The 14,999-nt window shown below is 43.3% G+C and overlaps 1 protein-coding gene across 3 annotated transcripts in view; it reads left to right on the forward strand.

Annotated features, from left to right (window-relative positions):
* The window catches only part of EOGT (EGF domain specific O-linked N-acetylglucosamine transferase), an 859,464-nt gene that overhangs the window by 481,794 nt on the left and 362,671 nt on the right, over positions 1-14,999 (forward strand). For all 3 annotated transcript variants that reach the window (XM_044077905.1, XM_044077906.1, XM_044077907.1), the window contains exon 6: positions 8,282-8,386. In XM_044077905.1, the coding sequence (XP_043933840.1) occupies positions 8,282-8,386 (105 nt within the window). The remainder of the gene's footprint in view (positions 1-8,281; positions 8,387-14,999) is intronic.

A 14,999-nucleotide genomic window follows, 5' to 3' on the forward strand; every position in this document is an offset into this window, starting at 1 on the left:
CTCATGTCTTACAGAAGACTTAGTCTTTGTGTGTGTTTTGTTTGAGCTCTGATCACATTGCTGTCTCTGGGATTTGTGATAATTTTAGCAAAAGTCTTGAGATGAAGGGAGGACGCTCTCCAAAACTGTTTGGGGGTTGGGAGTTTAAGCCGTTGTCCTGACAGACCGTTGTGAAATCAGACATTCAACATTTTCATTTATTTGCTGTCCCATACAAGCAGCAGCAGTAGTAACATGTGGAGAACCTTGCCAAAGGGAAAGAATTACAGGAGACTGAAAATGTATCTTTAGCCCCCGGGAGCCTTTGTAGACTTGAGGTTGCCTGGTCCAGTGATGCATTTACAGATGTTCTTCATTCCACATTGCTGCAGTCCTAACTATTGGGTAGTCCGCTGTCCAGTCGGCCCGAATACCAAAGTATATGGCTGACGTCGGTCAGGGCGCATTAGACTGACGTCAGTACGTCAGGGTACTAATGCGCATGACCGACGTCATATCCTCAGTCTTTTTTGCCGCATGGTCCGATGCAGAAGCAATTTTGCGAGTGCAGGTTGGCGTTCTGAAAGTTTCTGAAGCCAGAGTTTCAGACCGAATCAAAGTTGGCTAAGTACCCCGTTGGGGAATATTTTGGTTTTTTCTTGCCTCAGTATTTAACCGGATGTCAGAAAAAGTGAATAACTGTATTTCTTGTGGGAAACAGATACCTCATAGGGATTACCATACTTTGTGTATACCTTGTTTAGGGCCTGAGCACGACGTTGTTGGATGCCGCTCTTGTGCTAGATTTAACAAACGCACTATTAAGAGAAGGTTAGACTGTGCCAGGTTAGTGTTTGGGAAGCGTTGTAATTATAAAATGCCGTCGGATGCTCCGGCGCCGGCTTCGGCTAAAAAACGCAAGGACAAAACAGCAAAACCTAGAGTGGAAGAACCGACAGTCCCAGACGTCGGTTCTTTAGAGGGCTCAGTGGAGCCGGAGGTTTTGCCAGGTGTTTCTTTGGAGTCTCAGGGAGAGACTTTACTGTTACAGGATGTATCCTCTCAGGAAGTAGGCCAGGCTGAGGGGCTTCTCAGGTGGCTGTTCTTCCCTCTCTTCCTAAGGTGGTTAGAGCCTCCCTTCTGTTTCCAAGGCTTCTTTGAGGGGCAGGCCAAGTTTTGCTTCAGTGGGGGTTTCTCCTAGTGCTTCAGGGTCTTTGCCTAAGAAACATATGCTTAAAATGGCAGAGGATTTGATTACTATGATAAGGGGTTCTATGCCCCCTCCTGATAAGAGGCCTAGGGTGGAACCTGAGTTTGAGAGTTTTGAGCAATGCTCGGAGGCTTCTGAGTCTTCGGCTGAAGACTTGCAGGAGTACCCTCCTTATTCTGATTCTGATGTGGATGATTCTACTCCTTCAGCTTCTCCTCCTGAGGATTTTTCATTTTCAGAGACTCTGCATTCCATGAGGGAGCATTTTAAATGGGAAGGTCAAGATTTCTCTGATTCCAGGAAAAGGCTTAGGGAATTCTTGTTTTTTTACCCCAGCATAGGCCTTTAGCTATACCTCCTGTTTTGAATGTGGTGGAAGATGTTTTTGCAGAGGCTTCCCTGAATCCTGATTCTTTGCCTCCTGCCCCAGTTAAACCGGATAGGTATTATAGGGTGCCTGAAGCTCATAAGTATCTTTTTAAGAGTCCTAGGGCAGACCCGGAAACTGTTTCTCAGGGGCCTAAAGGTGTGAAGGCCTCAGTTGTTAAAAATCCTGTCCCTCCTGATAGAGGCAAGGGCTTTGGATAGATGGGGAAAGAAAGTGTATACTTCTTCCACTTTAGCCATGAGGGCGTTGAATTGTCAGTTTCACATGTTAAAATATCAGAATTATCTTCTTTCACAGTTGAAATCTAAGGTGGATGCTCTGGCGGAAGGTATTGAGTGTAAAGAGTTGCAGGATTTAGTTCATGTGTCTGAACAGGTGGGTAAACATTCCTTGCAATGTGGTTTTGATGCTGTGCAGGCCTCCTCCAGGGTGGCTGCCACTGGTTCTGTTCTTCGTAGGCACGCCTGGTTGAGAGATCAGAATTTAGCTGAGCATGTTAAGACACGGATTTTGGATGCTCCTTTGCAGTCTGATGTGTTGTTTGGTTCGCCTGTAGAAGCAGTTTTGAAGAAAATGGAGGACAAGGCTAAGTCTATGCAAACTGTTAAAGATTTTTGCAGGTGCAGCCTCCAAGTTTAGTAGAAATTGGCCTGCTAAGGGATGGACTTATCCTGCTTATGATTCCCAGTCTAGGGGTAGGTCTAGACGTGGTAGGGGCAGAGCTCAGGGTTCTTTTAGGCCTAGGACAGGGAGTTCCCCTGCTCAGACTTCTGGTGAGGGCAGGGGTCAGTCCTTTCGTAAGCAGACCCAATGACCTGCCTTTTCAGCTGCCAGTTCATTCTCGCCTGGCAGCACCGTTGGGAGGAAGACTGTCTCTTTTCAAAGAAAATTGGGATTTAATTACCCTAGACAGATGGGTTCTGGATATCATTCACCACGGTTACAGGTTTTATTTCCATACCTTGCCTCCTTTCAAAGGCATGCCAGACATTCCTCCTCTACAAAGACAAGAGGCTCACAAGCAAATTTCTCTGTTACTCCAAATAGGGGCCATTCAGCCGATTCCTGTGCCAGAAAGGGGCCTAGGATTTTATTCTCGCCTGTTCCTAGTACCGAAGAAGGGGAACACGTGGAGACCAATTTTGGATTTATCTATCCTCAACACTTATCTGGACATTCCCAAGTTCAAAATGTTGACGTTACAACAGCTTTTACCTCTGCTGGGCAAAGATCACTGGATGGTAACTTTAAATCTCAAGGAAGCTTACCTTCATGTGCCTATAAGACTAAGTTGCAGAAAGTATCTGCGTTTTCGAGCTGGAAATTCTCATTATCAGTTCTCTGCATTGCCCTTTGGCTTATCTACTGCGCCCAGAGTATTCACAAAGGTTCTGGCTCCAGTGATAGCTTACTTCAGGCTAACAGGAATTCAAATCTATCCTTACTTGGACGATTGCCTGATTCTGGCTCAAGAAAAGGAAGACCTTCTACAGCATTTGGAATATGTCATAGCAGTGCTAAGATGCCTAGGGTATTCTGTGAGCGAAATAAAGTCCAGTCTAGTACCCTCTCAAGACATGTGCTTTCTGGGTGTGAGACTGAATACAGCAGCCCAGATGGCCTTTTAACCCCGGACAAACAAAAGAATCTTTCCAGTTACTTCCATCAACTATCTCTTCAGTCCGGGCTGACTGCAAGGACAGTCCTTCAAGCCTTAGGGTTCATGGCATCTTGTATTCTGGTGCTTCCCAATGCCAAACTGCATATGAGGAAGCTACAATGGTATCTCAAAATGTATGGACACAGCACTGCCAGGATTTGGACACTGTCATTCAAATAATACCTTGCATTCAAAAGGAATTTTGTGGTGGGCTCAGGAATGTCACCTAAACAAGGGACTCTCTGTGACCCGGCCAGAGGCGAGTCAGATTCTAACGACAGATGCCTCAGACATTGCTTGGGGAGCTCATCTAAATGGAAAGTGGATACAAGACAAGTGGCCTGCCAGACTACAGCATCTACATATCAACATGAAGGAGATGTTAGCAGTCCAGTTTGCATTAATGGCTTTCAAGGAGTTACTTCTTCCAGAGCAGGTGTTGATTCTAACAGACAACACAACTGTCATGTGGTACATCAACAAACAAGGGGGAACACATTCTTACCCATTGTGCAGGCAAGCAATGATTTTATGGGAGACTGCGCTCAGCTTGCAACTAACTCTTCAGGCAAGGTTTCTGCCGGGAGCACAGAACTCCCTAGCAGATGTGTTAAGCAGACAAATCATGGATCCCCACGAGTGGAAACTGGATCTTCATGTATTTCAAAAGTTGACAGTGTCCTGGGGAACTCCAGACATAGATCTGTTCGCTTCTCCACTAAACCACCAGCTGCCAAAGTTTTGCACAAAGAGGTTTCATCACACAGCTTGGAAAGTGGATGCTCTTTCTTTCAGTTGGAAAAATCTTCATGTGTATGCTTTCCACCTCTGCCTCTTCTTCCAAAGGTGCTTCTAAAGGTCAGACAAGACAAGCCAAGGATGATTTTAATAGCTCCAGATTGGCCTCGGCAGCACTGGTACCCATTACTGAGGAGTCTGGTAAAGAAGCCTCCATGGCCTTTACCCTTGATTCCACACCTGTTGTCTCAGAGAGACGGTCACCTGCTCAATGTCAAGCTTCACTCTCTTCATCTAACAGCCTGGCATATTCTGTTTTGAAGGACAGCAGGTCTCAACTTCCTCAACAAGTTTTAAATGTGATTATGGAAGCCAGGAGACCTAGTACAAGGAAAGTGTACGCAGAAAAATGGAAGAGATTTTTATTTTGGAGTGCAGCAAACAATTTGGAGATTTCTGAGCCTAATTTGAGTGTGGCTCTTCAATATCTTACTGAGTTATTGGACAAAGGTTTGTCTTTCTCTTCCATTAAGATTCATGCTGCAGCAATTTCAGCTCACTATGATTGTGACCCATCATTGTTTTCGCATCCTTTGTTCAGGCAATTTCTTAGAGGGGCAAAGAATATAAGACCCCCACGTAGAGCTCCTACTCCTGCTTGGGATCTCAATTTTGTGTTGGAGAAACTTACTCTACAACCTTTTGAGCCTCACGGCTACTACTGAATTGAAATACTTGTCATGGAAGACTGCTTTTTTGTTGGCCATTACTTCTGCAAGAAGGGTTTCTGAGTTGCAGGCCCTTATGGCAGTGGAGCCTTTTTTGATTTTTCATAAGGATAGAGTATCTTTACGTACTAATCCTTCCTTTATGCCTAAGGTGGTTTCTAGTGTGGCTTTAAACCAAACTATTCATTTGCCTACTTTTTATGCAGATCCCCAAAATAAAGGGGAAAAGATTTTGCACACTTTAGATGTACACAGGCAATTGCGTTATTATTTGAGCAGGACTAAGGATTTTAGGCAGTCTCAGCAGTTGTTTGTTTCTTTTGCTTTGAGTTCTCAGGGCAAGCCTGTGACAAAACAAACTATTTCTAGATGGATTGGGTGTTGCATTACATTTTGTTATTCCCATCATGGCAAGGAGATTCCAGCTGGGATTAGGCCTCATTCCACTAGGGCTACTGCCACTTCAACAGCATTTCTGAGGGGTGGCAACTAAGGATATTTTGGAGGCAGCTACTTGGAGTTCAGTGCATACTTTCTCTAAGCATTATCACCTTCCTCTCTACTCTAAGTCTAGGGCTGGTTTTGCCACAGCTATTTTGCAAGGCATGTTGTCAGTTCCTGCTTCCTTATAATTTGCCAGCCTCCTTACCTCTGCTTTGGGATTCTACCCAATAGTTAGGACTGCAGCAATGTGGAATGAAGAACATAGTACAGTTTTGTACCTACCATAAATGTAGATGTTCGAGGATCCACATTGCTGCAGTCCAATTTACCTCCCTCCTTCCCTCTGTGTTTAGGGGTGGTTGTGTAGGTGAGGTTATATTCTGCTAATTTTGTATATTTTGTATATATATTTTGGTGCAGGTATGTTGGGAGTTTTTGGTTTTTGGCCTTATCTTTTCAGGGTCTTCTGACATCTGGGGCAAGAAAAGACTGAGGATATGACGTCGGTCATGCGCATTAGTACCCTGACGTACTGACGTCAGTCTAATGCGCCCTGACCGACGTCAGCCATATACTTTGGTATTCGGGCCGACTGGACAGCGGACTACCCAATAGTTAGGACTGCAGCAATGTGGATCCTCGAACATCTACATTTATGGTAGGTACAAAACTGTACTTTCTTCATCCTGACGTTTGAGGCCTTTGGTGATGTAGATGGAGGCCTTCACGTGTGCAGAACCCTGGTACATCTTCCATAATCAAAGCTTCTGCACCCGTAATCAGTCTGGTTATGTCAGCTGCAGGCACTGTTTCTGATGGCTGCTGTGTAATTACTGAGAGAGAGAGTAGTGTTCGCTTTTAGTTCTTGGGCATGGTGATGTATATATATTTAAAGTCAAGCTCTGGATCAACTGTCTGTGGTCAAGCCTCTGAGGTTACCACCCCTTGAAATCAAGGCTGCACTTTTCAAGTCTTGAACATTCACCTGTTTGGGTTCCTTGGTATTGTTGACTTTGCAAATAAGCTAGTCCTGTTGCCTCTACCCCCCTAAGCGTTGTTCCTGGGCTTGGCGTAAGCTGTCTTAAGTCACAAAGTTAGACCAGCCATTGATATAGGAGGTGCCGCCTCAGAAGTGGGAGAGAGAATGCTCTCTCTCAAGAGAATCAGAATCATCAGATTCAGAGGAGGAACTGCCTTTTACGTCTTGTACTTCCCAGGTTATAACACTGGTACTTCTGTTGAAGGCAATTGGCCCTTTGTATCATCATCAGAGAATATATGCTTTTTTTTTTTTCCTGCGCTGATCAGGACCATTGCAATATGTTCACCTGCCACTCCTTTGGCTCACTTGTTCCTCTTAGATGAAAACCATTCTTTTCTTGGGGCAGGGGTCAAACCTAACTGAAGCAGCACTGTAACTTGTGAGGAGGCTCAAAGTTTTACTTTACACCCTTGCACCCTGTGTGTTAGTTCATAACCAGGAGTGTAACTTGCAGTGGGCCTTGCCTCAGCACACCATACATCCATGTGTTGTGATCAGTTGGCCTTGCCCCCCCCCCCACCCAAGATAAGCACCTCCATCTGATTCTGGTTTCCACTGAGGATTCTATTGCAGAGTGTGTGCTCGTAAACAACCCCCCCCAAAGGTAAGCAGGCTTAAGCCTCATCATTACTCTAATCTCCTGTACCATATCCAACAGGCATCCGAATCACGGTTTTATCTCTGGATGAGGGTGCTTTAGTCTGTTCTGGGGTTTATTTCTCTATGCCAGTAGAGTTGGCTGAAATGTGTCGAATTTGGTGATACCTTGTGTAGAATAAAGCATAGAGATGGATTTGATAGGTATGAAGTGTTTGATATTTTGTGAGAACTAGTAGCTTTTATTTTTTTCTCTTCTAAATTCCAACAACTTTAAAAATTAATTAGTAAAAAATAAAAAATAAAAAAAACAAGAGAAATAAAAAAAAAAGTATCTCTCAGTCCTCCTGACCTTGTGTGTATGCACTGTTCCACTCAAGCCAGCATTTCATGATTATCGAAGCTTTACTACTCCTATTGTTTAATTACTCTCTATCTTTTGTCTCTTGTACCTGTTGATCAATCAAACATTTTAATCTAGTTGGTCCTTGCACTGAGACCATGGTGGCTAACTTATTAGCACATTTCTCCACAGTAATGCTCTTCTTGCTTAACTTGGTCATTCATAAACTGTAGTATCTCAGCAATAAGTGGTTTACTGTATAGTTTCCATCTGCATGTTACTGCCCTCATTACTTTTGTTAGCTTTGTATTGTGTTCTATTTCTGGGACAATGCAGCAGTTGTAGGCAGGTAAATATTGATTATATCAACTACCTGACCAGGGTGTGAGTTTTTTTGAATTGTTGAATCCATTCAGGTATCCTATTCAGTTTGGTGACCTCTATCATTACATTCACTTTTCCAGACTGGCCATATTCGATTTGTTACGCAGCCATTTTGTGTGCTTTAACAGTATCAGTTCAAATGGTAACCATCATTGACATTTTTATTTAAGCCAACAAGTAAGTTGCTGTTATTTGTGACTCCTGTCAGGCTATCAGTTTTATCAGGAAGGCTAGGTGACCTCTCAGGATTCTGTCAAAATGTTTACCTGACAGCATATTGGAGGATTAACTGTTGGATTAACATTTGATGTCTAGAAATTATCCATCAGTCTGTTGCATGTTTTATTATCCAGTTTCTGTATTACACTTAGAAATTGTTTGGTTTCTAGCAAGTTATTTTTGTTACTGTGCATTTATTACAGGATAGGATCATAGGAAGTTACTAGGCTAGTGATCCTAAGGCCCTTATAATGCTAGCCAAGAGTTTAGCCCATGTTTAGACAAATCAGCACCCAAAACCCCATGTCCAGCAGGGACACAGGTGGAATCCCTGGGGTGTATTTTCTGTTTCCTATCCAGTACATATTTATTTTGTTGCAGTTGTGATTTGCTTCTGGTTCTGTATTGTTTACAGTACTTTGTTGTTGTTCACTGGTGTTAAGATAAGTACATTTACTGTTGTGATGATAAACACATTCTACAAACAGATTGATTAAAAATGCAAAGCTTATTACCTTGTGCTGATGAATGAAATACATTTTTTTACAGATACAATGAGGACTTTTTCCAAGATGGAGAAATAGGAGGCTATTGTGACCTTAACAAGCAGGCATTGTTGGCAGAGGGGGAACATAAAAGCCCCCTACAGTCTTGGTAAGATTCAAATCAATTAAGTGCTGTGTGTCTACTGTTTTATTAAATAGTTAATGGTAAATTATTACCCAAGATACATTCAGCGTTTGTGTGTTGTGTTCTGTACTGACCATTTCACAGCATAAGGTTTATTAATTCAAATGATGCAAATAATAATTTTATGCTTTAGTTAAAGAATATAAAGTTGTATACACATTTTGATTTAGTAAGAAAAATGTTACTGTCACTGCCAAGTCTTGAACCCAGGAACCTGTGCAGTACAGTCAGAGCAATATACCACTATACAAAATCAGCCCACTATACAAAATCAGCTGTTTAAACAACAGTCCCAAGTGTCAAACCCATGATCCTGAACACTATAGTCAGAGGAATATACCACTACACCATCTGAGCTGTAGGACTTAATGTGGACATGGGGAATGCCAACTTTGCTGCTGATGCCATGGCAAAATGTGGATGTCCGTACTAATTGCAAAGTGTTGGGCCTTGAGTAGGCTGCTGAGACAAGCACACTGATTGGGTAGGAAGTATAAACATTTCCTTTATCACACTTGCAGATTTAGGGATTTAGTTGGGGATAGGCTTTACTAGACAGTGCTCTACAGTGAAGTGCCACCTTGAAGCCGCACTTCATTCATGGTGCCTAGTACCATGGGGATTACCCAAGCAAAAGTTGCCATCTTGACCTGCTGATGCCTTAACACCAGGTTCATTAGAAACAAGACAGGAATTATCTATGGCTTTTTTTATATGGTTGATGTGGTGTCTATCATGGAGACCTGGTTGGATAAAAAGGAGGTGCATTTATATGCATCTGTACTGGCAAACCTTTATGTAATTCGCAACATTATGTCTGGCAATATCATGGCGGACTCTGTATACGTTATGATCTTGACTTGAACATGGTAATTATTTAAAGACCATCACCTTTGAGTACATCCTTAGGCCAAGAATGAATGTTTGAGTTTAGGAGGTTTACTGTCAACCTGCTTATGTGGAGGCTTGCCTGCAGAATCTTATGGGCCCTTCTGATCAATCTAATTAGTGAGTCTGTCAGATGGCTTGTCTGTGATTTCACTGTCTGAGTTGATATTGCAACCTGTGAACTCTAGCTTGAGTTTCTAAATTTTGTTGGATACTTTTGGTTTCACTCTGGTAGTGTCCACTGTAAGAATTCACAAAGACTCCAATACAGAGCAACATTATCATAGGCATAGCAAAATCATACAGCAGGAATCCTTGAAATCCAAGGATCAAGACTGACTAACAGAGATAAGCTACCTATATTCATACTATTTTAACTTAATAAACAAAACAGGAACACTCCACAAGAATTTATTGATTTGGTGCTTTCGCTCCCTTTACAAGAACTTAATCAGAATAAAAGACATCTCTGTAAAACAAGCTTACATATGTTAAAAAGGTAATAATGATTCAAGATTCAAAGAAACTTTGTCATTTAGGACCACACAAGTGCAGCCTAAACGAAATTACAAATGTCAGCTCACGAGAGAAATGCAGTGCAAATAACATGGATACAGCGGTATCAGAGAGTAAGTTAAGAAAGAAAATACATATCACAAGCAAGAGTTAGTTCACATTACATAAACACATTACATAAACAATCAACTGCCCATTATCCAATGATAAGTAAGCACCCACCACCAAACTCCTTCACTGTTAAGATAGAGAATAAATAGAGACAAGTGAATAGCAGCTGTTTAGTTACCGTATTGTACTCATTAACCTTAGACGCGACTCGGGTAAGATACGATAAGTGTTTAATGCTTCAACCTGTCAAACCTTTTTTAAAACAAGCTGGGTGAAGCATCAGAATTTAAAAGGATTTGGCATGACGGTTGTCTAGAAAGTAAGGTAGTTTGTCAGTCACCTCTGTAATAGTCTTGCAGAACGTTTACTTGTATGTATATGAAAGACAAAAAAAAGAAAAATACTTACAGCCTTTTCTGCTGATCAAAAGATGTCTCAAATGGCTTTATATACACCACAGAATTTTTCTGTTTGCAATGCAAATGTAGTTGTATTTTTGTGATGAGATATTCCATTGGTTTTTGAAATAAGATATCCGAGAGGTTGACTCAGGATAGATTCTGGTCAACCATCTTTTTAAAAACACCTTTATTGAATTATCACGTGACATAGCCAGACTTAAATTTATATAAAAAAATAATCAAACCATATTAACAAGTTCACATTTTCAAATGTTATACATTGCATACATTGTTATATATCTTTTATTCTAAGTAACCTTACATACATTATTCAGTTTAAACCTGATTCCTCCTCCAGAACATTTTTCTCCATGTATCGTTTCACCAGTTTCCTTTATGTAGTTTACTTATACCCTTTTCTAAGGATCCCACTTCCCTATTCTTGAATCTGTTACCATATTCACTACTTCAAGAATAGTTGATTTAGAGTTTGACTTCCCATTTTCTTATAACTGCCTTTTTTGACAGCCACAGGAGTTGGAACTTAAGGCTGTAGCATGTCTAGGCAAATCAGATCCTGTATTCCAGATAAAAAAAAATTCCTTAGTTACTCAGTTGCTCTCTTGGTATTTCTGACAGAATACTCTGCATAAAATTTTTAAAGTCTCCCAACTCCTTAAACTCCCAGAACATATGTTCCCAGTTACTTTCTTTCCCCCTCATGCCTTCAACATTTGCCATCTACCTATGAAAAGATTTTTTGGAGACTGCTTTGGGGTATAGAAGTGTCTGTGTAAACACTTCAGGCAAAAATGCTAAATTGTTGAGACTTTCTCCAGTAAATTCCAGCCCCCGCTTCTCTATACCCCTAATTGCAGTCAACCCTGTTGGCAGAATCTCCTTTCTCCATTCCTGTGTTGTCTTGATCGTTAGTATACTTTTTGCTAGCTTACGAATATAATATTTTGTATGGTTTTTGTTATCTTTTTTAAAGATATGTGTCCAATATCCCATTCTTTCATTATTTCTCAAATTAACCTCCTGCTTCATCATTTGTCAGCCATCTTGAGGTTTATCAAAATTTGCATTTTCCTTTATAGGTTCATACTAGGCTAATAGCTCTAGCCAGTCTTAACGAGATTTTGCTCAATTTTTTATTTCTAGGGGAAAAGTAACAAGGGTCAGCAAGCGGGGTTTAGACTATTTTTCCAGACTGCCTGTTTCCATAATGGACATGGGTGTCACCCCATGAGTGAATTTGTAATTTCCCTTCCATTGGTCCAGATTGCACTGGAAGATCACCAGGGAAGGGTAAGGCCTGTTCCAAAGGAAGGGCGGTATCTGGGGCACACGTCTGTCTCTCCAGGATGATTTATTCATATTGGCGATCAAGTTTAGATCTTTGGTGAATTTTTTTTTTTTTTTGTTGTTGTTGTGAGAAACCTCTGAGGATACTTCAGCTATTGCAGGTGCCTGACAAAGTACATGCCAAAGGATGCATTGTACTGTATTGGTCTGATGACAGTGGAGTACAGTGGTGCTATGCTATCCTTAGATCTGGTTGCCATCCCCTTACTTATAAGCTGAGCCACACAAGGATTTCCTCACCACTGTAGACACATGGTGGTCAAAGTTCAGATAATGGCAGATGTAGTCCCAAGAAACACCGAACTCAAATGTGATGCGAAACAGTACTTTAATGTTGATAAAAACAGTAAAAAAAAATCAATCTGTAAGCGCTTTCGTAAAGACGGTGTTAACTTCATCAGACAAAGTTTAAAATGAAGAATCACCATTTAAATATGTTAAAAATCAATCTGATTGGGCACTGGGAAAACTAGCTAAATTGTTTCTAAAAAATCACATTTAATTAACCTCTTAGTGACTCTATTTCAGTATAGACTATTATGCCTTAAAAACAGTATGAAGAAATGATATTGATGCATTAAAAACCATGTTGCAAATAAATAAACATTCATATGTCATTATAACTGAAGCTAAAACTAAAACAAATTAAAACCTTATATTAATGTTTTAAAACTCATGAATAAAAAATAATAGTTATGGAGGTCAGTACAAAGTAAAGTGCTAGTGCTAAGACATGTGCTTTGTTATTTTATTCCTCTCTAGGGCCTTTAGTTTTAAGACAGGAGTAATGGACGTCCTGTCATTGATGCCAGGCCATTTGTCTGGATGTAGTAGAATCTGCCACCTAAGTTCCTTTAACTCCAACTGGAGTCCCCAAGGTTTCTTGTTACTAATGTGATGTAATTATGCTACAAGGAAGAACAACATGAACAATGCACTAGCCAGGCACACTCATGACAACTCAGGCCACAGCTTTAAGTTTATGGCTATTGACCACGTAGACATTAGTGACAAGGAACCTTGGTGACTCCAGTTGGAGTTAAAGGACTTAGGTGGCAGATTCTATTGCATGCAGATAAATGGCCTGGCATCAATGACAGGACGTCCATTACTCCTGTCTTAAAACTAAAGCCCCTTGAGTGGAATAAAATAACAAAGCACATGTCTTAGCACTAGCACTTTACTTTGTACTGACCTCCATAACTATTATATCTGAAGTAGGCAGACTTCATTTGGATGCAACCTGTGGGTATCGGATCCGAGCCGGAAGTTCAAAAGCTTTAGGATCTGAGCTCCTAGCTCCTCCCTCTACCCATAACCCCTTGCCAAGCCCTGACTGACCTCAGATTTTCGTTTGCCGCGTTCAAGTAGCCAACGGATTTCACAAGCTCCTGGTAGCAAGTATTTCATTCGGTTATTCTGACAGAAAAATATTTTTCTTTTAAACTTTTTTAGTTGAAAGTGTGTGTTTAGGCTTTTACTCCTTCCTTTAGCTTAACTTTTTCTCGGGTTTTGTCTCGTGTGTGTGTGTGTGTGTGTGTGTGTGTGTGTGTGTGTGTGTGTGTGTGTGTGTGTGTGTGTGTGTTAGTTTAGGCCTGTTAGGGTGTACTATGGCAGAGGCACCTAAGGCTATATTCTCAAAATGTACCGAGTGTGGCCACAAGCTTTCTCCAGCTGATGGCCACACTCAGTGTGTTAAATGTCTGGGGGTTGAACACCTGTCATCTGGTTGTACAATATGTGCAGGGTTCAACCCCCGGGCCTTAAGAGAGCAGAGGTCGAAGTTGGTTCTGGCGAGACTTCTCCCTCCAGAATCGGCTTCGGCCTCTGCCCCTGCTAGTCAGCAGCCCTCCCCAGGCACTGCGGTCACCCTTCCCCCGGCAGGGACTCAACCTCCCACCAAAAAGCCGGAGGATAGGGAGACCAGGAGAGAGAAAGACAGACACAAGGAGAGGCACCACAAACGAAGGGCCGAAACCTCTGTCTCGGCCCCCCCGTCTAAGAAGGCCTCTCCTGTGACTTCTTGCTCTCCTCATTCTCATCTCCACTCTCCCCGGTTCTCTTCTGGACCCGAGGAGATGGAGACTGGTCCTGCTTCGAGGTCACCGAGGCGGCATTCTAGGTCCGCCTCGGTGGCCTCATCTAGGTCCACCTTCTCTGTCTGAAGCGGATATGGACCGGATGAAGAGGCATTTCATCCAGGCCCAGATGCAGATGGGAGTGCTCCTGGCCCCCCCATCCGGGAGGGGCCTCGACCCCATGTTTTGTCCCCATAGCTCCTTCTCCGACCCGACTCCCATGTTCGGAGCTGTCGGAGCCGGGCAGAGTTGGATCCGGGGGTGGTTCGGATTAGATTGGTGGTCGGCGCACCTCGGATCCGATCCATCCCTTGAGTGCTTCGGGTACTTCGGACCCGACCTCTCGGAGCCGGGGGCCGAGCCTCTGATCCGAGGGAGCTGGTGTGTCTTCGGCTCCGTCCAGGTCGGAGCGCACCGGTCTCTCGGATCAGACAGTCTCTGCGCCGGCTCTGATCCATGCGTCTGATCCGAGTGGGGGTCGGCACTCGGGGCTTAGAGAGATCGGCTCCCCCTCGGCCTTCGACGTGGTGGAAAGGGCGCTGTTGAGGACCTCCGGACCCTCGGTCCCTGCCGCGGCTCCACCCCGCACTCCCTCGCAGCTGGGCCAGGCTCCCATCATCCGGTCCCAGGGACAAGCCCGCCTCAATGTCCCAAGTAGTTCCCTTGGAACATCTGGGTGCTGGCGAGGACTCCTCGGACAGTCCCCCCGAGGAAGTGCCTCGTAAGTGTAAGAGGAGGCACGTGGACTCCCCTGAGTCCATCACTGAAGAGACAGACTTGGATGAAGGGGAGGGCTCCCCAAGATCACCCCCAGAGGATGTCTCATTTGGAGACATCATGGAAATGTTAAGGATCGGGGGGGGGTCTGCCCCCAAGGCCTCCTCAGACGAGTCTGTGTTCTTGGAGGCATTTGAGGTGGGCCCATCTACCTCTTGGGTGTCCCCTCCTGCCGATCCTCTGGTGGACCTTATTTCCACCAGAGCGTGGAAGTACCCGGACACTGTTGAGCCAGTTCCGAAATGCCCGGATCGTATCCTTAGTCCCCCTGCAGACCGCACTCATTGGAGTAAGGGACCCCCAGTAGATGCCATGATGATGGCTGCAGCCACAAAGAGGGAGTTAGCTCAGGAGAGTCCCTCTATGCATCCCCCAAGCAAAGAGTCCCGCTCGATGGATCGCATTGGGAAGCGAGTCTTTAGTTCAGCAACCTTCTCT

Source organism: Protopterus annectens, chromosome 7.part0 (genome assembly GCF_019279795.1).
Source record: "Protopterus annectens isolate FY-2018-M chromosome 7.part0, PAN1.0, whole genome shotgun sequence".
NCBI lineage: Eukaryota > Metazoa > Chordata > Ceratodontiformes > Protopteridae > Protopterus > Protopterus annectens.